Source organism: Puma concolor, chromosome D2, assembly GCF_028749965.1.
Source record: "Puma concolor isolate L17-30 chromosome D2, mPumCon1.1.hap2, whole genome shotgun sequence".
Lineage (NCBI taxonomy): Eukaryota > Metazoa > Chordata > Mammalia > Carnivora > Felidae > Puma > Puma concolor.
Window position 1 is genome coordinate 60,988,819 of NC_141677.1, and position 26,062 is coordinate 61,014,880.

Here is a 26,062-nt window from a genome sequence, read left to right on the forward strand (position 1 = left end):
GTGAGTGAAAGTTCCATTGTTACCCAACACTTGATTTTTTGGCTTTTTCATTGAGCATTCTGATGGTGTGGAGGAGAATCACATTACATTGTTGTGGTTTTTTTTGTGATTCCATTTCTTTTTTTTTTTTTTTTAATTTTTTTTTTTCAACGTTTATTTATTTTTGGGACAGAGAGAGACAGAGCATGAACGGGGGAGGGGCAGAGAGAGAGGGAGACACAGAATCGGAAACAGGCTCCAGGCTCTGAGCCATCAGCCCAGAGCCCGACACGGGGCTCGAACTCACGGACCATGAGATCGTGACCTGGCTGAAGTCGGACGCTTAACCGACTGCGCCACCCAGGTGCCCCATGTGATTCCATTTCTAAGTGTACAGTCTAGTAGTGTTAAATATATGCACACTGTCACATTGTGTTTTTTAATTTAAGTTTCCCTTAAAAGTTAAAATTGACTATGTTTTTATACATTGATTGACCATTTCAATGTGATATTCCTGTTCGGGTCCTTTTGCCCAGTTTTCTATGTGGTTTTATGTATGTTTCTTAATGATTTATAAGGGTTCTATGTAAATTCTGGATACAAAGTCCTTTGTTTGATATGATATATGTGTTGCAGATATTTTCTCCTATTCCGTGCCTTGCTTTTGCACTTTTTGTTAATGATGTCTCCTGAGGAACCCAGGTTCTTAATTTTAGTATAGTCCAATATATCAATCTTTGCCACATATAATTAGTATTTTACATTCTACTTAAATCTGTGCCTACCCCAGTGTCATGAAGATATTCTGTTTTCTTCTAAAATTTGAATGGTTTGACCTTTTACATTTGGAGTACAGTCCACTTGATTTTTTGTGTGTTTTGGTATTAGGTATAGGTAAAGAGTTGTTGTTGTTTTTTGTTGTTAGGTGATAATCAGTTGACCCAGCACTATTTTTTTTTTTTTTTTTTTGATGTTTGTTTATTTTTGAGAGAGAGAACACCAGCGGGGAAGGAGCAGTGAGAGAGGGGGACAGAGGATCTGAAGCGGGCACTGTGCTGAGAGATCCCAGTAGGTTTTTCATATCTATTTGCAGACTCTTCATGTAGTCCTACTATTTTGAATTGGCCCTAAATAAGACAGGTTGGTGTATTAAACTGATAGAATTTTTTGCCAACACACGAAGGGATTTTTAGTAGAGAGATACATTCATTTATTGACATTTTTCTAGAAAACATTATCTTAGATACTGGGAACTATAGACAGAGAGGTAGATGGAGGAAATGAGAGTAAACGTGAAAGAAATGAGTTAATAAACTTCAATATGACATTATTAGGTCTTCCTACTTAGTGTCAGCCCTGAGAAAGTTTATCACTTTTAAAGGGTTAATTTCCCTTTTTTTTTTTTTTTAATGTTTGTTTATTTTTGAGAGAGAGAGAGAGAGAGAATGAGCAGGGGAGGGGCAGAGAGAAAGGGAGACACAGAATCTGAAGCAGGCTCCAGGCTCTGAGCTGTCAGCACAGAGCCCAAGGCGGAGCTCAAACTCACGAACTGTGAGATCATGACCTGAGCTGAAGTCGGCTGCTTAACTGACTAAGTCACCCCAATGCCCCTAAAGTGTTAATTTCTTAATTATGGAATATTTTAGCCTGTAGAAAAGTGAGAATAATAATGTTACCTGTGTACCTGTCACTCAAAATGGTAACATTTCTTTGCATTAAAAATTCAGTATTTTTAGAGGTGCCTGGGTGGTTTAGTCAGTTAAATATCCAACTCTTGTTTTCAGCTCAGGTCATGATCTCAGGGTCTGTGGGTTCAAGCCCCATGTCGAGCTCGTCGACAGTGCAGGGCCTGCTTGGGATTCTGTCTCTCCTTCTCTCTCTCCCTTTTTCTCAAGTAAATGTAAAAAAGAAAGAAAATTCAATCTTTTTAAAATAAATTAATAAATAAAATAAAAAATTTGTTCATTTTAGAAAAGGTTGACTTGTTCTTAAGATTCTGGAATATATTGCTTATCCAAATAATATTATGAAAAATAATTTTTTTCTCTTTTTAAATGTTTATTTAGAGAGAGAACGTGCACACACATGCAAGTGGGGGAGGGGCATAGATGGGGGGGGTTGGAGAAAATCCCAAATAGACTCCATGCTCAGCATGGAGCTCAGCATGGAGCCTGTCACGGGACTTGATCTCACAACTGAGAGAGAGATCACTACCTGAGCCAGTATCAGGAGTCAGAGGTTTAATCAACTGAGCCACCCTGGCACCCCAAAAATATTTCTCTTTTCACTTGAGGGACATACTTAAATTCTAATATGTTAATTTTTTAGTAAGAAAATATGAAGGATGAATCTTTATTTTTAAATTTATTTACTCAGCTCTATTTTAATTTACCATGGAACTGAATCATATGGACTCAAAATACAAAAGCCAGACTGAGCCTCAGATTATTCTGTCCACCTACTCATTTTATAGATATGGTCCAATGACAGTAGAAACTTGCCCACGATCACATAGGTAGTTAGTGATACGGCTGGGTCATCATGCTTTGCTGTGGGGCAGTTTATATGTCTGTCAACTACAAGAAAACTTTTCATAATGTTTTATTTCCAGGGTATCAGAGTTGGGTATGTATTCCTTAAACAGAAAATAAAAATAATGTAAATTTCAGAACATTTGATACACAGAAAAATTTCATGAGAAAAAGTTGGCACCCTTGAGTTTCATTTTTATAGTGTTCTAGGTGAGTTTACATCACAGCCAGGTGAAGTTAAAAGGTAGGGTAGTGGGGCACCTGCTTGGCTCATTTCGGTTGAGCGTCTGTCCGACTTTGGCTCAGGTCATGATCTCGTGGTTCATGAGTTCAAGCCCCACATTGAGCTCGCCGCTGTTAGCACAGAGCCTGCTTCAGACCCTCTGTTCTCCCCTCTCTTTTCCCCTCTCCCTGCTCACGCTCTCTCTCTCTCTCTCTTGCTCTCTTTCAAAGATGAATAAACAATTTTTCTTAAAAAAGCTTAAAAAAAAAAAAAGGTGGGGGTAGTAAACCGGGAAATAACTTTATAGACACCATTTCATACTTTAAGAAAAGCCAAGTTCTGCAGAGAAAGAATATGATTTCTTTCTAAATCAACTGCATAAACATTGTGGAAGTAACTGTCTTCTTGATTTTCATTTCTTCCTGATTTCGTTTTCATCTGCCACCTCTATCCCCAACAAATACACACTCAAAATCCCTGGTGGAAGTTTGTCCTATTTGGGGCGGGGGGGGGGGGGGAGTTTTTGTGATCCTCAAAATTAAATCTTTCCTCAGAAATACCAAAATCTACAGTCTCTGTCTGGCCCATGAAATCCCATAAAAATAGTGCCCCTGTGAGGGAAGTATAAATAAACTTCAAACAGAATCAAATGGTAATAGTTTTTCTGCCAGTTTTTGAGAGAGAGGAGAGTGAGTGCTGATAACAGAATTTCATTCTGGTTTCAGCTCTAGCTCTGCCTTTGCTAATCACTAACACAAAGTATAAAGTCTGAAGGAAGCGGGGTGCCTGGGTGGCTCAGTTGGTTGAGCGTCTGACTTCGGCTCAGGTCATGATCTCACAGTTCGTGGGTTCGAGCCCCGCGTCAGGCTCTGTGCTGACAGCTCAGAGCCTGGATCTTGCTTAGGATTCTGTGTCTCCCTCTCTCCCTGCCCCTCCCCTACTTGCTTGCTCTCTCTCTCTCAAAAATGAATAAACGTTAAACAAAAAAAATTTTTTTTAAGTCTGAAGGAGGCAAAATGTACTCTGTACACAGGATGTTAGCTCTTTGATAGAAACAAGGTGGATTTTAGAAATTGGAGTAATGCATTGAGAGTCTTGTTACCATGCTAATAATTTCCTTATTGTTCTTTCCTCACTAAATTGGAGTGTTACAGGAATGTTTTGGCAATTGCTCTGAAAGATTGAAAATGAAATAAAAAATCAGTGCACATGCCTTTTTTTCCATATTGTAAAACATATTTAGAAGTCTTCCTTTTGCTCTTTTCTTTCTCTCCAACTGTTAAATTTAATGGAAACATCAACCTAGTGTCAATCATAATTCCTTTTGGAACTTAAGTTTTACTATGATTTTTAGATTTTTACAGAATTACACGAAAACTTCGAAACAAATCTTAGAAAACAATGGATTAAAGATTGCCAAGTTAGAGTGCTTATGGACAAAGCATCAATGTAGTGATAGTAGCATCCTTGTTTAGTGAGAGAAGGGGACTCCATTTATGCTTTACTGCTATAATCCCAAAAAGCAATATCTGCTCTTGCTAGAAGTTTGGATTAAAAATTCAGTTTACCAAATATTTTTGAGCTGCTGTTACACAGATATAAAGTGCTTATGTCATCATCTCTATCCTTCAGAGTTTAAAATCTAGTGTGAAAGTGAAGATTTCTAGACATAAAATTATTATAAAAGCAAAGAAGCTTGTATTTAATAAAGCATTAAGCTAATTACAATCAGCAACTAAGTTTATTACAGTTCTCTCTAGTTAAAAGCATGATTACAGCTAATACCCTTACTATGTGCCAGGTACTCTTCTAAATGTCTTTACATTGTATTATTTTATTTTTAATCCTAACATTAACCTTACCTCTAGGTGATTACTGTAAGAATCACCCTTTTATAGATGATGAAATTGAGGCACAGATAGGTTAAGTAATTTATCCAAGATCATACATTGAGTAAATGGTAGAGCTAGGATAGAATCAGTGCCAAATTATGGGATCATTTTTTGTGATATTCCATTACAGAAACATAAATTCCTTCACAATGACATTTGAACTAGCTTCAGTGTGGCACTTGTGGTCATGGTGCTTATGAAAACCACTTTTGAAAGCTGTAGAAAATGTATTTATCCATCTGTACAAAGCAGTCCTGATCTTTAACATTTAGTCTTAGTCATTGACCTGGAGTTTTATTGTCATTAAAAAGTGGAAGGGCCAAAGTTTCATTTTAGAAAAAAACTGTTCACTTTACATACCAACTGCATTTTGAAATTTAGTCTGAACTTATGTGAATCTGAACAAGTTATTTTGATCACCTCTGCTAAAAAAACAGATGCTGCATCCAAACTAAGGTTCTCCTGGATAAATTAAGAAAACAATTACCCAAGTATTCCAGAGAGAAATGTCTTTAGTCCCTTGATGCTCCAAGGGTTATTAAAGTTTTACCTGCAGATAACCAAGACTTCCAGAAGTTACAAGTCATTTACTTCATTCACTGCAGCTAAGAGAGGCCTGTGCTGCCGCCTCGTAGGATTATTTCTTGCTGCATTTAACATGCATTAACAAGCATTTGGAAAGAGTTGAATTTCTTCTGGAAAGTTGAGTTGGCTTCTTAAGATCCTATTCCAAAAAACGTTGTATTTTCCTAATCCAGGTTTTAGATATACCTTCTCAAAAGCGTTCTTCAGGAGCAAGTTTTACCAAATCATGGAGACCTTTTTATTGGACACAAAAATGTAAGGATTAGAGCACAAAGAGGAGGGGGGGGTAGTTTTTTTCTTTCTTTATTTAAAACTGACTGTATTTCTCCCATGTACTTTTAATTGTGCTTTAAGTGGGTGTCTGTTTTCGTTTGGCAGCCAATGTCCCCGTCCTTCCCTGTTATTTATGGTAGAACGTAAACTTTCTGCTGCTAAAATAAAGGGAGGATGTGAGGGGGAAGTTGGGGAGAAGACTCTTAGTTTAAACTTTCTCCATCACAGAAATTTTATTTTGGCAATATTAGCATTATTTAACATCCCGATGAGCAACCTCTATCTGAGGAAGTTTACAGAAAGAGCAACCAGATTCCAGACAATTAAACTTTATTACTCTGCCTGAAACATTAAGTAGTGGTTTCAGAAAATGGTTTTTCATCTCCTCTCCTTCTTGATGTTTATTGTTTATTGTGTGGGAGAGGACCTGTTTGTCCAACGAGCATATTGAAGGTGAGCTTGGTAATGCTGGGTCCCTATTGCATTTGTTCTTGTCCCCCTCATCTCTCTCCACCTCACCCCTACTCTACTTACCCTCCCCACCCCCAATCTCTTCTGTGCCTTATCTTTCTCTCCCTTCCCATCTCCCCCTACCCCTGCTTATCTCTCCTCACTCTTTTCAGGTCTCTCACCTACCCGCTCTCAAGTGCCCCCTGTCTCTCCCCTGCCCTCAGACACTTTGGTCATTCCTCTCTTTTCTCCTCTCCTCCCTCTTCCCCTTCTCTTTCTCTCTCCTCTCCTTCCCCCTCTTCCTTTGCTCCAACCTTCTCCTCTCCTGTCTCCTTTTCCCTCTTCTTCTTCCTCTTCTCTCTCCTCCTGTCCACAGTCACAGTGATCTGTAATTCCATATCCTCCAGGATCAGATCTTGACTTGTCTGAGGCAAAGGAGAGAAATTTTCCCAGCTCTGATTAATTCGATGTTACAGACAAAAAATTCCTCTAGATGGCACAGAAACATCCCCCTCCCCCATACATCAAATAATTGACTAGTATATATTTTTTAAAGACCAGAAAGATATTTACCCACCAAAATGTGAAAATTATTTATTGATGGTGGAGATTATGGGCAGTTTTTATGTTCTTTGTGCTTCCATATTTTTCACATTGTCTAAAGTGTATCTATTATAAATGATTTTTTTAAAAAAATTTTTAACGTTTATTTATTATTGAGGGACAGAGAGAGAGAGAGAGACAGAGCATGAGCATGGGAGGGGCAGAGAGAGGGGGAGACACAGAATCTGAAGCAGGCTCCAGGCTCTGAGCTGTCAGCACAGAGCCTGACTTGGGGCTTGAACTCACAAACCACGAGATCATGACCTGAGCTGAAGTTGGATGCTTATCCGACTTGAGCCACCCAAGCACCCCAGTGTTTTTTAAAAAACAAATTAGTCTTTCTCTGCTTGACCCCACTAGGTCCTTATTTATTGAACATTAAAACAAAACAAAATGGAAGAATCAGATTTGACCCTCTAGCGAGTATGAATCTGGTTTGTTTTTTGATGTTTAGTTTTCCAAATTCTTTTAACTTTCAAAATGGTGGCCCTTTGGACTACAGCAGGAAGCTTTCAGCTATTGGCACTATCATAGCACACAATGGATGTTAAATATAGTCTTACAAGTTAGGCTCAAACTCTAGGTCCTATAAGACCTTTTCTTCCTTTCTCTGCCTCCCCAAAATTTAGTTCCTATTTTGTTTTTTTCTTAATCTTCTATACTCTGAGGGTGGTCAATGTGACAGACTTGGCAATTTGTACATAGATTTGTTTTCAGCCCTGTTATCAGTCTTGGGGGATAGAGGGAACTGGCATTGGTGAACAGCCATTCTATTATTGTTACACCTCATTATTGTACCTTCTTTATTGCCCTTGGTACTGTTGGTTATAAAAGGCATAAAATTCATGTTATACTAGGCTGTGATACCAACTCTGTTACAGTTAAATGTTAAAATTCCAAGTACAGATTCAAGTTTGACCAAAAAAACTTCCAGACTATGTCCTTCTTGCTAGCTACCTTAGGTGTAGAAGGTGAGTGTAAGATTAGATGGAGTGTTCGAGACAAAGTTATCCCTTTCCTACCTATAGTGTGATCATTTAAGAAAGGGTTAAATGGTATAGTTAGTGAATGGTTTTCTAGCTGCAGGGGTTTTTGAAAAGAGATCAAGGAATTATACAGTTAATTGAATTCTTCAGGCGAGGACTTACGGTCATTGAAAAAATGTGAGTGAGCAAAAGTCTCTTGCTTTGCTCCTAGATATAGTTCATATAGTGCCTTAGAATTCCTGAATTCTTTTTTTTTTTTAAGGATTTCATGCCTATTTATGCAGGTTGGACATTTTATACGATAAACATGACATTTTAAAAGAATTTACACAGTGTATTTGTTCCCTTGCCTTGCCTTTCTCCTTGTTTGTGTTTCTTATTTCCTCACTTCTCCAAGTCTGCATTATTGGTGCTTTTTCCCATTTTCCCCCATCTTGTGAGCAAAGTTTTAACAGTACGTAGAAAGTTAACTGCCTGGAGTCTTTTAAATATAAGTAACACGCAACCAGTAATAAGCTGTCGGTTGTTTTTTTGCTGCCTGCAAAGAAACATAAACACAGCGCTCATTTCTGGCAGGTTTTTACTGTCAGAGTTTCTCCTATTATATTTATCTTACAATTTGCCAGGGGGTGAAGTTATTAAGTTTTAGCAGCAGCCATCGATCAAGTTCACAAGTTAACACGATAAAGGCTCTGTGCCGCTCCGATCCGGGGAAATGATGATCCTCACTCGGTAATTAACTAAATGAGAAAGTTAAATCTTACTTGAGAGCTGGGAGAGATGAAAGAGAGGTGTTTGTCAGTTTCTCAGTGGAAATTAGAAGCAGTTTTCTGCAATTCCCTAAGCTGCTGCTCTGTCATATTTTACATAAGCTCTGGGAAAACGTCTTGTAATTAGTGCTGTCATGGAGGATTTTTTTTTTGCTGAAGGATGTTGGAATAATTCATTAGATTATCAAGAAAGGCTTGTGTCCTGAAATGATTAGCACAGTGAAATTTAAACCATTAACGATAACAAGTTTAGAGCTTGCTGCAGTGCAGAGGCACCCGGGGTATGTCTGTGCCTATTTCAATCATTTCTTATAATTAAACATTATGTCCTTTTCTTCCCCCCATCACTAAGACCCATCCAAAAATCCTTTTAAGGTGGCACTGCCTACATCAGTGGGTTTACCAGCCTTGGAGGTGTGTGTAGTTAGTAGCTATAATAATGCAGCAGTAAATTAAACTGCTGTGAGTTTCTTGGTTTAGAACAAAAGAACCTATTGCCCTGGAAGCTATGAAGTTGCATGAGGGAACCCACTGCAGAAACAAGAGCCCTGGTTTTGAAACCTAACAATGCTAAGTGACTATCTGATCTCTTTAACTACCCTGGAAACCTGGAAGTAATCAAAAATGGCTTTGTTTTGATTTTGGTGAATTTTTTATATGGCTTTTCCTATAATTAGTAAATAGAAAATTGGCAGGTGTCCAGTCTATAAATAATCATATGTACTGGGACCTTTGTGAGTTCATTTCTAGTGAGTTTTATTTGAAAGAATTGAAGTGATTGCGAGCTTTTTCTTGTTGGTTATTAGAAACAAGTCAGATTCATAATGTGAACTTTCCTTCTGCTGACAAATCTGCCCCTTCCTGTCTTCCATGTTCACTAATCAGATCTGACATATTTATGAGTTCACCTAATATGTAATCATATTTAGTAGAGACTGTTAAAATATTAATGCAATAATCCCACCGAGACATGTGATGTTTACTTCTGTTGAAATGTATGTCCCATTCTATTTATATGTGGAGCCACCGGTTTCTTTTCATTTGCACTCTCACGCCCCCTCACCCCCACCCCAAGAGAAATGGGACAATAGACTACTTTTTTGGTCACTGAAAGTTATAAAGGTTTTTTAAGAACTGAAAACTAGAATGATAAAATCTATGATCCCACTTTTGAACACTCAGTACCTCTCATTCTGCATGTTCAATTTATGGCCAGATTCTTTCAGTTTCTCTTGAAATCCTCTGTTAAATAAAAGATGCCCCAATGCCAGTGGGCCCTTACCCTTCTGGGTTCCTCTTTTGTTTCTGTCTAGCTGTTTAGGAGCTCTAGAGCTGTTCTGGATCCCCTGCCATCACCATGTCCTCATCCCTATGTGTGTTTACTTACCTCTTGCAGTCCTAATCAAAATTCAGACGATACCATTTCCTCTTAATTCAACCAAGGCTATGTTGAACTTATGTAAGAGATATTTTTCCAAAGAAATCAAGGGAAAACAGTAAGAAAAAACTTTAAAGTTATTGCTTTTGGATTCTTATTTAACTAAACCTGGCAACAGCCAATAGAGAGTATAGTATAGACCTTTAAAAAATCCTCCCTCCTCCCTTTTTGGGACGCCTGGGTGGTTCAGTGTGTTGAGCATCCAGCTCTTGATTTCGGCTCAGATCATGATCTCACAGTTTGGGAGTTTGAGCCCCTCATCAGGCTCTGCATAGACAGTACAGAACCTGCTTGAGAGTCTCTGTCTCTCTCTGTCTCTCTCTGTCTCTCTGTCTCTCTCTCTCTCTCTCTCTCTCTCTCTCCCTCCTCTTCCTCCTCTCTCTGCCCTTCCCCCACTCAGATTCTCTCTCAAATAAACAATTAAAAATTTTTTTAAAAAATTCTCCCTTTTCCCCCTCAGAACTCTTGGATGTTTTACCTTGTTTCTTCTGGCCACAGGATCAAGAACCCTGGTTCTGTCCCCTTCCAGGTTGATATACCAGGTTAAATATTTGAAGGATCAGCCCTATTGAAAAAGTGAGTTACTATTACTGAAGTAAATGTGTATTATACCCCAAATGTACAATTTTCAACAGTTCCTCCTTCCTTTCTTGTGAGGATAAAATACCTTTCTTCCAAGTACTTGCTAATCTGCCTGTTGTAATCTTAGCCATGATCACCTCTTGCCTGGATCATTTTATCAGCCTTCTGGCTGGCCTTCCTCTGTTCATGCACCTTGCTCCTGTTATCCCCTCACCATTCTCTACATGGCAGCTGGTATAAATATTTCTAAAGGATAAATCAGATGCTGTCATATTTGACTACTTCAGAACCACCAGAGGTTCTCCTTTACACTTAGGATAAAATCCAGACTCCTTACATACAGAAAGCCTAATGTGATATGGCCTCAGGCCACCTCACTAACTCATTTCCCAATACTTTCCCCAACATTCACTGTGCCCCAGCCATACTAGCCTTTTTTCTGTCTTTCACTTGAACACACCTTTGACTTCTTGTTTGGGGGGACTTTTCCCAGATCTTCACAAGACTGACCCTCATTATTCAGCTCTTAGCTCAGATGTTACCTCCTTCTGCATCATTTCATGACCACCTCAGTTACAGTAGACTGTACTGTTCCCTCCCTGTTTTATGTTAACAATTATTTCGTTTTCTTGACAATATTTATTGGTTTCTGAAATTAACATTTATTATATATTCTCATTCCACTCCTCCCTAGAGAAGATAAACTGTGCCTGTTCACTACAATCTCTCTAGCACTTAGAAAAGTGCCTAGCACAGAATAGTTATTCAATAAATGGTTGTTGGTTGATTGATAACTCTGAAGTCCCAGCCTTAGTCACAGTTCTTGTCCTATCCCTCCTAAGCTATAGCCCTATCCCCAGCACAATCCTTGCCCATTTTATTCTTAGACTCATTCATCATCTTAATCGTTAAATCCCTCTTCCTCTACCATGGGTTTCAATGCTAGTCTTTCCTCAGAGCCCTTTTTAAAAAAATCACCTGGTGTTTATCATGGCAAGTGCACTCCTTTTTTTTTTTTTTAATTTTTTAAAAATGTGTATTTATATTTAAAAGAAAGAGAGAGCCTGTGCACATACACACCAGTGGGGGAAGGGCAGAAAGAAGGGAGGACAGAGGATCTGAGGCAGGCTCCTCACTGACAGCAGAGAGCACAATGAGGGGCTCAGACTCAACGAACCACGAGATCATGACCTGAGCCCAAGTCAGAACCAGCTGTGTCACACAGGCACCGCACAGCAAGTGTACTCCTTAATCCCCATTAACTATTTCACACACACCCCCAAAGCCCTTCCTAAGGCCAGAAAGAATCCTTAAATATCATTTGCCTCTCTCTAGTCATAAATATTACTCTTTATCTAGTCCTTGCACCCCCAATTCCCAATGGTGTCCTGTGTCTGAAACGTTTTTCTTTTCTCTACTTACCACACCCTTCCTGCGGCTAAAGCAGAGTTTACGTGCCAACTGGAAACATCTATCATCTTACCATCAAATTCAGCCAGTCCATGCTGTGTCTTCCAACCTCTACACATTACAATTAGCAAAGTCAGCTCACTCGATATTGCAGTGGTTGTGGTTAGGCTGGTTGATGTATGCAAGTTTATATTTCTCCCTCCTGGCCCAGGCAGCAGCTTCAAAGAAATTCATGGTAATTTTGAAAGTGGTGCTTGTAATATGTTTTCAGGGGGGAAAAATGTTAGCTTTAGCCTTTGAGGACTAAGCTGAGGACAGTCATATAAATACTTAAGTCCTTTCATTTATGTGCTTGTCACCTGACAGCTTCTTCCTTTCTTTCTTTTGGAGCTAACTGTTCATTGTAAACAGAAAAGCAGAAGAAGAGATGTGCAGGGGTGGCAGAAAGTTAGTGTCACCATTAAACTGAGGTTGTTTGTCAGCTTTCCTAGACATTTGAACAGCAGTGGTTGAGTCATCAAGCTTTTGTTGGGAAAGCCAAATCAATTCTATTGCCACCAGTAACCATTACCCTTTCTCCCATACACTCTAATATACAACCTTTTGATTTTTTAATAATTGAACCTTTTCACTGTGCCCTTGTGGATTTTCAGAGGTTCTCAAATTGAAATTTTGCTACTTTTGCTTTAGCCATTAGTAGAAAAATCTGTATGGGAGAATGATAGAGGGAAAAGGCTTGATAACAAAGACCTCTGAGCTCTCTACAAATGTAATATCTTCGTTACAGATGAAATTAATATTACAATGACATTTATATTTAGGAATACTCTATCCTTAGAAGTTTCAATTTTATTAAAATTTAATTTACATTCAATAAAATACACCCATTTTAAGTACACAAGTTTGATGAATTTTAGCAGAAGTATACGTACAGCTGTGTAACAGTCAAGCTGTAGAACATATTTATTGCCCCACAACCTTCCCTTGTGCCCTTACTCAGTCAACCCCATGCCCACATCCAGCCCCAGTCAATCACTTACCTGTTTTTATCATTATAAATTAGATTAGTTGTTCCTAGAGTTTCATATAAGTAGAGTTGTAAAGTATGAGTTTTTGTGCCTGGCTTCTTTTGTTCAGCATGTTTTTGAGATTCATACATGAGATTTTGTGTATCTGTAGTTCATTCCTTTTATTGCCCAGTACTGTTCCATTTTACAGATATATCTCAGTTTGCTTAACTCTTGATGGACATTGAGATTTTTTTTTTAACTTGGGACTATTATGAAATATGTTTTCATTTTGCAGAGGAGGTAAATGCCTAGAAGTGGGTCATATGATAAATACATGTTCAGTTTTATAGAAACTGTGCTGTGTGTTCTAAAGTAGTTGTACCTTTAACCATTACTGCCAGCAAAGTATGAGAGGCTCATTTGCTCCTCATTTTTGCCCATATGTGCTATGATCAGTCTGTTTAATTTTAGCCATTGTCATAATTGTGTAGTAGTATCTCATTGTGATTTTAATTTGCATTTCCCTAGTGACTGATGATTCTGAACATCTTTCCATGGGCTTATTGGCCATCCATGATTCTTTTTTTGTGAAGTGTCTATTCAAATCTTCGGCCCATTAAAAAAAAAAAAAAGAATTATTTGTTATTATCAAGTTCTAAGAGTTCTTTATATATCCTGAATACAAGTCCTTTGTCAAAAGTGTATATTGCAAATATTTTCTCCCAGTTTGTGATTCGTGTTTTTATTTTGTTAACTGTTTCTTTTAGAAACCAGAAGTTTAAAATTTTGGCACATGCTAATTTATCTATGTTTTCCTTAAGAAATAGTTTGTAGGAGTGCCTGGGTGGCTCAGTCAATTAAGTGTCTGACTCTTGATTTCGGCTCAGGTCATGATCTCTCGGTTTGTGGGGTTGAGCCATGTCAGGCTCTGCACTGTGTGGAGCCTGCTTGGGATTCTCTGCCCCTCCCCTGCTTGCTTGCTCTCACTCTCACTTTCTCCTGCCCAAATAAATAAACTTAAAAAAAAAAAAAAAAAAAGTTTGTGCTTTTGTGTCCTATGTATGAAATGTTTACCTGTCTCAAGAGTACCAAGATTTTCTCCTATGTTTGCTTCTAGACATTGTCTTAGCTCCTACATATAAATCCAAAATCCATGTAAGTTAACTTTCAGATATGGTTGAAAGTAAAGAACAAAGTCCATTGTCTCTACATGGATATCCAGATGTTTCATCATCATCTTTTGAAAAGTCTATTTTTTCCTTATTAAGTTATCTTGGCACCTTTCTCAAAAATCAACTGGCCATATGTAAGTCTCTTCGTTGAGTCTATATTCTGTTTCATTGATCTACATGCTTGTCCTTACACCAAAGTCACACTATCTTGATTACTATTGCTTTATTTAAGTCTCAAAATTCAGTGGTGTGAATCCTCCATCTTTGTTTCTGTTTTGCAGAATCACTTGGCTGAAGTTTAGGTCCTTTGTGTTTTCATTTAAATTTTAGAGTCACGTTGTCAGTTTGCTTGCTGGGATTTCATTGATATTGCATTGACTCTTATCAATGGATCGATTGGAAAGAATGAACATCTTAACCATATTGAGTCCCATTTGTGAACATAATATATCTCTCCATTTATTTAGGTCTTATAAAATTTCCCTCAGCACCCAGGGCAGCTGGGTGGTTCAGTCCATTAAGCATCCAACTTTGGCTCAGGTCATGATCTCACAGCTAATGGGTTCAAGCCCCATATCAGGCTCTCTGCTGACAGCTCAGAGCCTGGAGCCTGCTTTGGATTCTGTGTCTCCCTGTCTGTCCCCTCCCCTGCTTGTGCTCTGTGTGTCTCTTGCATGCAAAAATAAATAAACATTAAAATTTTTTTTTAATTTCCCTCAACACTGTTTTGTTGTTTTCAGTTTTACAGGTATTAATACATATGTTGTTACGTTTATTCCTAAGTATTATATTTTTTAATGCTACTGTAAATTGTATAGTCAGACAGTTTTATTCATTTATTTATTTTTTATAAAAGAAAATATTTTATTTCAACCAACTGAGCCACCCAGGTGTCCCAGGCAAACAGTTTTAAAAAGTATTTTTCCAAAAAAAGAAATGAGTATAGTGCTTACCCTTAGCAGGGCTGGCAACCCAAAAAAAGGAGTCAAGGCAGGGCTTATAAGGCTCCTGGTAATCTGTTTCTTGATCTAGGTGCTAGTTACATGGGTGTGTTCACATTCTGGAAATTCATCACGCTATACATTTAAGATTATGCACATTTTTTTAATTTTATTTTTTTTTAAATTTACATCCAAATTAGCATATAGTGCAACAATGATTTCAGGAGTAGATTCCTTAATGCCTCTTACCCATTTAGCCCATCCCCCCTCCCACAACGCCTCCCGTAAGCCTCTGTTTGTTCTCCATATTTAAGAGTCTTTTATGTTTTGTCCCCCTCCCCGTTTTTATATTATTTTTGTTTCCCTTCCCTTATGTTCATCTGTTTTGTCTCTTAAAGTCCTCATACAAGTGAAGTCATATATTTGTCTTAAGATTATGCACTTTAAAAAAAATTTTTTTGGGGGGGCGCCTGGGTGGCGCAGTCGGTTAAGCGTCCGACTTCAGCCAGGTCACGATCTCGCGGTCCGTGAGTTCGAGCCCCGCGTCGGGCTCTGGGCTGATGGCTCAGAGCCTGGAGCCTGTTTCTGATTCTGTGTCTCCCTCTCTCTCTGCCCCTCGCCCGTTCATGCTCTGTCTCTCTCTGTCCCAAAAATAAATAAAACGTTGAAAAAATAAATAAATAAATAAATAAATAAATAAATAAATAAATAAATAAAATTTTTTAATGTTTATTTCTGAGAGAGAGCACGAGCAGGGGAGGGGCAGAGTGAGGGGGAGACACAGAATCTGATGCAGGCTCCAGGCTCTTAGCTGTCAGCACAGAGCCCAGTGCAGGGCTTGAACTTGTGTACTGTGAGATCATGACCTGAGCAGAAGTTGGATGCCCAACCGAATGAGCCACCCAGGTGCTCCAAAATTATGCACTTTTATGTATATTATACTGTAATGAAAAATTAAAATAGAAAAATACATATTACATAGTGAGAAAGAAATAAGGATTTTCTTTTAAGTTTATATATTTTGAGAGAGAGAAAGAACGAGTGGGGTAGGGACAGAGAGAGAAAGGGAGAGAGAGAATCCCAAGCAGGCTCTGCACTATCAGCATGGAGCCTGACATGGGGATCAAATCTACAAACTGTGAGATCATGACCTGAGCCAAAATCAAGAGTCAGATGCTTAACTGCCTGAGCTCCCCAGGTGCCCCAGAAGTATGTATTTTCAAAAGAAGAGGGAAAGTCCAATTCCAGCAGTGTCATAAGTTCATTAGGAGTGTTGATTTATTGAGCACTTTACTGTGTGCCAGGTAGTAAACTAAGCATGCTTTTCTTAGATTATTTTATTTGATCCTCACAAAAACCCAGTGGAATATATTGTGTAATTATCCCCATTGGCAATATGAGGGAAACAAAGACTCAAAAAAAAAAAAAAAATCAAGTTGCTTATTCCATGACACACAGCTAGTAAATCGTGGAGCTAGAGTTTGAAACCAGGTCTTTGTACTACTGTAGGACCACAACTCTTAAAAAACACAGTGTGGTGTAGAGGTTAAGAGTAAGCAACTCATTCAAAGCAATAATGGGTCTAAGGTGTGTGTTTTCCTACCTCACAAGGAAATACTCTGTTTTGGAAGTTGTGACTAAAATGTAGTACCAGCTGGAGTAGCCCAGACAGTTGGTACATACATGAACTATCAGTTTATACTTCATTTCTAATAGCCAAATGTTTTAGGTCCTATTTATGATTGGATCATTGAAAATACAAGGAAGTCCTGGATGAACTTTAGCTCCTGCAGTGGGATAACCAAATTTGTGAAATCCTTAGGCATTTTTATCTGTTAATAGTCTGATAGCCACTGATCAAAGCATGACTCCCTGTGATTCTAGAAACATCTGGTTTGTTGAAGATTATAAATAGAATCATTTCATTACCATGCCGATTATTGTTCTCTGTTCCTGGCATTTCTGGTCTTTAGCAAGAAAACAATAACCTAGGGTAGCATCCAACTCCAACCCATTTCCACCTTTTAAAAGACAAAAAGACAATTATAAAAGATGATGGAGGGGGAGGTTTGGGTTGTTGAGATGAGAAGTGGTGTTGGTGAAGCTTGTGCACCCACCTATTCATTAGCTCACTAAATCTTACTCCATATTTCACAAATTTTTCTTTTCTGAAATGCAAACAAATAACCTACCCCAAAATAGCTCTGAAGTCCCCCAAGGCCTGTGTCCAACAAGCTTCTTATTAATCATTTTTAGTCTGTATCATAGACCACAGTGGCACTTATGCTAGAAAACACCCAACTCTGTATACCAGAGCCTGCTGCTTACAGGTGTCAGCTCTTTCGTGTAAACAGAATGGCTAATGTCATTCTTGACCATACACTTTGAATTGTGTTTCATGGATCATTTGTAAAGAAACCTGCATGTAGGATTTAACATTTAGAAATTAAGCCAGCGTGTGCCTTGAATAGCAGAAGTTGATTATCCAAATTTGATAGTTTTATAGCACGTTCAATATGTCTAGGCAGGTATGAGCTACATAGTAACATTGGCCTTCCTGCCAAATTGGAATTGCCTCAGGCAAATGTGCCGAAGATCTATCAAAGTACTTTGAAAAGTGTCCCCAGCTTCAAACTTGCATATGATCCTTGTCTTCTTTCTTTTCTCATACCCCATGTCCAGTCTGTCAGCAAGTTCAGTTTGCTTAGCTTTCAAAGTATACGTTGAGTCCCAATTATTTCTCATTACCTCTGCAGCCCTAGTCCAAAAGATTGTTCTCTTCCATGGACTACTTCGAAGTAGTCTTTTAATCAGTCTCCTTATTTCCATTCATGTCCCCTACAGTCTGTTGTTCACATAGCCATGCTCCATTTAAAATTTTTTTTTTTTTTTTAACGTTTATTTATTTTTGGGACAGAGAGAGACAGAGCATGAACGGGGCAGGGGCAGAGAGAGAGGGAGACACAGAATCGGAAACAGGCTCCAGGCTCTGAGCCATCAGCCCAGAGCCTGACGCGGGGCTCGAACTCACGGACCGCGAGATCGTGACCTGGCTGAAGTCGGACGCCTAACCGACTGCGCCACCCAGGCGCCCCAGCCATGCTCCATTTAAAAGAAGTCAGATCATGTCACTCTAGGGCTTCTAGGTGCTTGTCTATGTGATCTCTCTCTCTGTCACTGTCTCTCTCTCTCTCTCTCTCTCTCTCTCTCTCTCTCTCTCTCTCTCTCTCCATAGCTGCTCATCTTCCTGAGTTCCCTTTCCAGCACGGTAGCCTGAATTTCTTACTGGGTAGCTCAAGACTCTAAGAAGTAAGCAGAAGCTGAATGTCACTTTCTCCACACTTTGTTAGCCAAAGCCCAGATTCAAAGGCTAAGACAAACTCTGCCTTTTGATGGAAGGAACAGCATTCAGTGTTCAGGGAGAGATGGAATTGTTTCAGGCCGTCTTGGAGATTGGCTGCTCCCACCTAAATGACCTGGATGAACTGGCTTGAACTACTCCAGCTTACTTCTTGTTCACTTGGTTCAAACCACCTGGGCCTTTTTGGTGTGCCTTAAAAATGCCAGACAGACTGTGCCACCCAGGACCTTTGCCCTCAAATTCCCTTTGCCCTAGACCATTCTTCCCCCATATAACAAAATGTCTAATTTCCTCATTTCCTTCATGTCTCAGTTCAGAAGTCATCTCTTTAGGGAAACTATCTCTGACCCCTTAGGCTTAAATAATTATATTAGTTTTTTGTGTTTTTTTAATTGCTGCATAACAAACTACCAGGATAAAATAACACCCATTCATTAGCTTACAATTTTCTAGGTCAGAAGTCTGGCATAGCGTGGCCACGTCCTCTGTTCAGAGTGTCACAAGGCTGAAATGAAGGTGCTGACCAGGCTGCATTCTCATCTGGAAGCTCTGGGGGAAAATCCTCTTCTCAGCTCATTGTTGTCAGCAGAATTCAGATCCTTGCCTTTGTAGTATTGAGGTACCCGTTTCCTTACTGGCTGTCATCTGGGAGCTCTCTCAACTCCCAGAGGCTGACCACATCCTTTGCCATGTGGTCCCCTTCTTCTTCAGTAACCAATTGGAGAAAGCTCTCTGCTTTTAAAGAGCTCATTTGATAGGTCAAACGCACTCCAGTAATCTCCCTATCTTAAGGTCAGCTGATTTGGCACCTTAATTAAATCAAAGCAGTGCCTATGTGTTTTTCGAATAGCTGAGAGAAGATATATACATATATACACACACACATACATACATACCAAAGGCCCAGAATCTTGGGGGGAGCCATCTTAGAATTTTGCCTAGTACAATAATGTATACTTTTTTTTTTTCTATCCCCTTATTTTTTTTTTTTTAAGTTTTTAATCTTTTATTTGAGAGAGAGTGAGAGTGAGAGTGGGGGAGAGGGGCAGAGGAAGAGAATCTTGAAACAGGCTCCACACTGAGCATGGAACCCAGTGCAGGGCTCAGTTGCACAACCCTGGGATCATGACCTGAGCTGAAATCAAGAGTTGGATACTCAACCAGCTGGTCCACCCAGGCGCCCCATATCCCCTTATTTTTCTTAATAGCACTATGCACATTATATTTTCCAGTATTTGGTTATGTTTTTTTTTTTTTTTAATTTTTTTTTTTCAACGTTTATTTTTGGGACAGAGAGAGACAGAGCATGAACGGGCGAGGGGCAGAGAGAGAGGGAGACACAGAATCGGAAACAGGCTCCAGGCTCTGAGCCATCAGCCCAGAGCCCGACGCGGGGCTCGAACTCACGGACCGCGAGATCGCGACCTGGCTGAAGTCGGACGCTTAACCGACTGCGCCACCCAGGCGCCCCTTTGGTTATGTTTTTATCTTGCTGTACATACTACAATATAAGTTCCTGATAACAGACACTGTTATTTTGGTTCAGTGTTGTATTCCTAGCACCTAGGACAGTGTTTGACACATCGTAGATGCTCAGTTGATATTTTCTTAATGAGCTAACTAATTAATAGAAAGACTGTATGGCATGTAAGTTTGATTTCCTTTTTAGAAGGAAAAGGGTAGGTTGAACATATACATGTTATATTTAAGCTTTATCTCCAAGGTACTAGAGTTTCAGATTATTCATTGGCCTTTCTTTGCATGGAAGGTTTCTTATTTGATTAGTAAAAAATAAGTTGTGAGTAAGTAATTCTATAAATGTCCAGTAACTGGTGTATACAAAAAAAAAAAAGCAAATTAGCTTTTTTGCTTGCTAGTAATAATAACTTAACATGCTTTCAGCTTTCAGTTTTCATCTGTGTATCTCCAAATAATATCTTCCTGTGAACTTTTAGACATGAATATCTAGTCATCCAACACTATTTCTGATTTCCCAACTTACTGTGGTCTTTGTGTGGCTTTCTATGTAATTGCTATTCATAAGCATCCAATTACTAATAGAGTAACAGAGTGAGCTCTGTCATGTAGACATCATATAGCATGCCAGACCAGAAAATTATATATTTCCCTCATTTTCAGTACTTACTGTTTCATGTTTCTTTTAATCCACTCCTTCTACAGACGAAACTTGCCAATGGCACTTCCAGTATGATTGTGCCCAAGCAACGAAAACTCTCAGCAAGCTATGAGAAGGAAAAGGAGCTGTGTGTCAAATATTTTGAGCAGTGGTCAGAGTCCGATCAAGTGGAATTTGTAGAACATCTTATATCCCAAATGTGTCATTACCAACATGGACACATAAACTCATATCTTAAACCTATGCTGCAGAGGGATTTCATAACTGCTCTGCCAGGTAGGTCTCTGGGTGTTTGTGAGCCATTAATTTGCCTAGAATATATGTGACAATGGTAAGGAACTAGATCTTCATCTTTCTTTTTAAAAGTCTTTATTGGCTTGATTTTTATAAACTGAGTTCTTTAATGTTACCTTCTTGGGGTATAAATACCCAAAACATCAAACTCTGGAAATAGAGACTCTTCTTTCCCCAGTCTTCTCTGGATCTCCTACCCTTCTAGTCACCCTGTTCTTACCCACTGAGAGGTACAGATAAAATTTTTTGTGAGGTGCTACCTTGATAATGTGTCTTAGCTTCAAGATATGTTAACTTATGTACTTGGATTTGGATTTCTATGGGAATTTGTCAACAGAATAATTTAAATTATGGGACTGAATTTTTAAGTGAGTATTTTGTAAAGAAAGATACCTCAGGAGCCTTGTGACAATAATTTGTAAACACCAGGCTTTGCAACCTCACTGTTCTCAATAACCAAACATTTATCGTAAGCTAAATATATGTTTGAATACACACATGCACAAGCTCACACACTTAAAATACATTTTTTGTGGAAGATGATGTGGTGGTTTTACTGAATGCTTGATGGTGATCCTAGGATACTTTGTAGACATCAGTATTTGGAGGAAATGCTGTCTCGAGGAAATACAAGGTTGTCCTCTGTGTTAAAAGTTTATTTTAAAAGAACATACAGTATCGGGGTGCCTGAGTGGCTTAGTTGGTTGAGCATCCGACTTCAGTTCAGGTCATGATCTCACAACTCATGAGTTCATGCCCTGCATTAGGCTCTGTGCTGACGGCTCAGAGCCTGGAGCCTGCTTCAGATTCTGTGTCTTCCTCTCTCTTTCTGCCCCTCTCCCATTTGCTCTGTCTCTCTCAAAAATAAATAAAAACATTAAAAAACATTTTTTAAAAAAGCTATAAAAGAACATATAGTACAAAAGATGAGTGAATCTCTAAAATATTATTATATCATGTTTTTATTTTTTTTCAATTGTTTCCTGATTATAGAAGTTATAGGAAATTTAGAAAATTCAAAACCATTTAAAATATAAAAATAAAATTTCCCAGAACACCACCATTCAGAGAGAGCTGCTAATATGCTATTAATATTTTGGCATGTAGCCTTACTGTTTTTTCTAGGTGTGTATATTTCCTTCTAAAACGTTTGTAACATTTTTTTCTTACTGTGTTCTCAATGTATTTTCCTGAGTGTTCTTTTAAAACATAATTATTTATAGTATTATATATTCTTTATGGGGGCCAAAACATATATTATTTAACCCCTTTTTTGGACACTTAGGTAGTTTAAAATGTTTTTCCTATTGTAAACTTTGCTGTGGTAGACATTCTTATTCACTAGTCTTTTCCTAGGAAGAAGTAACAGAAATATTATTATGAATATTTTCAAGGTTTTTAATACTTGTGCCAAACTGTCCTCTTCAAAAATATGCCAACCCTCCCCCAAAAGGCATATTACTACTTTGCTTGATCTTGGCCAATTAATTTTTTTGTTTGTTTTTCCAAAATTGGAATTTAAATCACCCTTTAAAACAAAAGAAATACCTATTTATATCTTAGAAATAACCATTTTAAAACTAAATTTGTATCTATATTTTTTGTTAAATAGAATAGACTTCTGCCCCTTCTTCCCTCACTGGATTTTGTTTTAGCTATAGGCAAACAGTTTTCATTGTGTGAACAATCTGTGTGTACCTCATTACTGTGCTCTCCCCAGCTACTGAGACATGCTACTATCTCAAGCATATACCACTAAGAATTGAGCAGGAGTTGATGAGATCTGTGTATCCTTTGCCTAATCCTGATCCCTGGTGTGTATCTGCTGACCACTTTATAAGATATTAAATCATCAGGCTAATGCTTTATGGCCATTTTAACTTACAAACCTACACCATCTGGCTACATTTAGTAAACCAAACTACTTCAAAAAATGCCTATAATCCATTAATGTAATGGGTTTGTTTAGAGTGTTAGGTGAAATTACTTCCAAAGACTTACTATAGGGATATAGTGAAGATCAGGAACAATTTGATGACAGCCATTAAAAACACAGGAATGAATTTTGGAAACTTCTGATGGCATAGAAAGTTTCAATTTAAAGGTGCAGGAATTGTACCATCACTGTTTTTTGTTTTTTTTTTTTTTTCACGAAGAACTAATTATTATATCTTTAATTGGGTTATAGTCATTTTCCTTTAATAAGAATTAAGTGATGGATGCCTCCATCTGCTTATGCTTAAATATGAACATGTGATGCCAGCCAAACAAAATCCATTTAATGCTTTCTTCTCCAAATCTGCTGAAAAATGTGACTGATATCCATACAATTTTATAATTAGAATAATGTTTAAGCACGTTTGGGTTGTTGCTAACGGTGTCCAACTGTGTCTTTGTGTGATTCAAGGGAAAGGCACAAAATGAAATGTGGTATTCTCTTTCCTTTTGGTTAAGTTTGTGCCTGAGGGAGTCAGAGTATGAAGGAATCCTTCTGCACTATTTAAGTCTTTAGCACACCTCTGATATGTAACCCGAAAAAGAAATAACCGTGAATGTGTTTGTCTCATTTGTGAATTAGAACAATAGCCAAAAACTTTATTCGTGTGATCATCCTGTTTTATAGTATCTATTTCTCTGAGGCCTCAGTACAGATTTGGGTGGTAGAGTATTTTAACTGGGAAGCCCATCCAGTTTAGGAAGCCCAAGATCTACTTCCATTGTTTTCCTCTATACATCCTACAAAATGGTCTCTGAAATTCTAACCAAGTTATTTAGTGGTCTGGGATTTTTTTCATCTTTTGGTCAGCTGTCATGTAGGCTTTATAGCAGCAACTACTCTCAAATACAGTTTTTTTAAACACTTGAAATTAAACTCATACTTGAACTTAAACATACCTCTCTGTTTTCCTCTTGGGATGTTCCCATACCAATCTGTATTTCCTTCTTCTCTTCTTTCTGCATGCCCCAAATTCTATAACCCAGCACATTCTGACTTAGTGCCTCTCCCCTAGTACATTTAAAGGATATTTCTTTTACTGAACAGCTTTGGAACTGCAGCAGTAATAGAAACAGAATGAGAAATGGACCTAATATAGAGATTTGGGGGGGTCTGAATCACAGACTTTGAGATGCCATCCATAGAACATCCCCTAGTGCTGAAATCCATATAGATAGATGTGAATTGTTTTCTGGAATCCTTTTTATTTTTAATGTCTTGGGGGGTTTGCTAGTTGTTAGCTCTAACTTCCTTATCTAAAGGAAGATGGAAAATACTGTTCATTTCTGTAACCTTATGGAAAAATTATTGACACTCATTTTACCCAAGTTTCTGTTTGAAAAAGAAACTGGACCACACTAGGGACAGTGATATGCTTTCAGAACGGAATAAATGCTGTTCTTTTTTTAAGGACCTTTTGTAAAAAATCATTCACCACCTATGCTTCTCTTCTTTACCTCCTCCCCCAAACCCAACAGCTCGGGGTTTGGATCACATTGCTGAGAACATTCTGTCATACCTGGATGCCAAATCACTATGTGCTGCTGAACTTGTATGTAAGGAATGGTACCGAGTGACATCTGATGGCATGTTATGGAAGAAGCTCATTGAGAGAATGGTCAGGACGGATTCTCTGTGGAGAGGCCTGGCAGAACGAAGAGGATGGTGAGCGTTTTAACTTTCTTACTATCATGGAGCTTCAGGACTTGGCCGTTCAGAGTCATTGGAATAATATTGGGAACCAGAGAGACTGCTTCTCATTGAATATGATGATGTTGCTGGTTTATAGCACAAAATGTAAAATAGTTGTACACGTACTCAACAGTGTTTCTTCTGACCAATCATTCATAAATGACATACTGTGTTAATACTACTTTGCAAAAAATGATTAAAAACCGACTTCATTTACAGCATTCTGTTCTCTGGGCAGAAAGTAGTGTCCTGAAAAAGGGCTGATAGGCAGTTTGTAAATCACACAGAAGCCATCAGATGCCCAAAACAATCCCGAACCAATAAGTATGTTCTCCTTCAGAAGATTTCTTGTCTTTAATCCATGCCTGTGGTGGTTTATCACCTTTGTAATCAAAATTATTTTTACACTCAACTAGAATAAGAACTCTAGGCATGGGAAAGAGTGAAATGTGTCATCTAGTATATTTCACTGTTTCCTCAGAAGACTCATATTTTCTTAAGATTTTACTGCTTAATCCTGAGTTCCTTGAGGCATTATATAGTGAGCAGCCTGAGAGACCTCACCAATTTTATTGTTGTTCTTTTAAGATAAAGGTGCCATTTCATTAGAACTTCTGGAAGATGCCTTCTATATGTACTTTCAAAGGATATCTCTAGAATGTCACTGAAAGAAAGTCAGGTGTGAATAATTTCATAAGTAAAATAAAAGTGACATATTAAATATTTTAGTTGAGAGAAATGCACCAGCAGACATATGTGTGCTCAGGGATATCCTGAGCAATTAATTTTATCAATTATATATCTTGGACCATAAAGAGATACAAAACTGTTAAGAAAAGAGGGTCAACTTTTCTCAGCAATTTTCATTAAAATATAGTTAGCTCATTTTTTTTTCATCTTTGAAATTTATGGCTCCCTTTCTTTTATCTTTTTGGATATTTGAAATTCGTTGATATATAATAAACGTATTGACCCCTAAATGTTATACCAAATGCTTCAAGAAATTTCTGTCATTCTGGCTATTAGGAAGGCTTTATAATTTCCCTCAAATTCAATTTTAAAGGAAGCAAATGCCAGGCTATTCTTTGGCTAGATAGACGTGAATATATGAAAGCATAGTGTTATTCTTCCCAAATATGTTTTTCTTATTCTCATTTATTTCACTATATAGAAAAATAGAAACCTTTCATAATTTATTTCATACTTTGGAAATAAACTCTTTATAAAAAAGCAAATATATATATATATATATATATATATATATATACATATATATATATACACACATACATATATACATACATATATATATATATATATATATATATATACACATATATATAGTTGTATGGGATTCAAAATCCATCGTTTTGCTAATAGGCATGCCAGGACCAGCCTTAGATATAGAGCAGTTGCTTACGTGGAAGAGTTTTAGGGCAGCTAGGAATATTCTACTACCCCTCACAGGGAAAAAAGAAGAGAAAAGAAAAAGAGAAAAATTCTCCAGGGTCACCTGGGTGGCTCAGTTGAGTAAGTGCCCATCTCTTCATTTTGGCTCCAGTCATGATCTCACAGTTCATGAGACTGAACCCTGAATTGGGCTCTGTGCTGACAGCACGGAGCCTGCTTGGGATTCTCTCTCTGTCTCTGTCTCTGCCCCTCCGCTGCTCATTCCCTCCCTCCCTCTCTCGCTCTCTCTGTCCCTCCCTCCCTCCCCCTCCCCCAAAATAAATTAAT

General features: G+C 38.1%; 1 protein-coding gene across 9 annotated transcripts in view; it reads left to right on the plus strand.

Moving 5' to 3' along the window:
• The window catches only part of BTRC (beta-transducin repeat containing E3 ubiquitin protein ligase), a 180,915-nt gene that overhangs the window by 128,774 nt on the left and 26,079 nt on the right, over positions 1-26,062 (plus strand). For all 9 annotated transcript variants that reach the window (XM_086680678.1, XM_086680677.1, XM_086680674.1 and 6 more), the window contains 2 exons: positions 20,388-20,619; positions 24,112-24,298. In XM_086680678.1, coding sequence (XP_086536804.1) covers positions 20,388-20,619; positions 24,112-24,298 — 419 coding nt within the window. The remainder of the gene's footprint in view (positions 1-20,387; positions 20,620-24,111; positions 24,299-26,062) is intronic.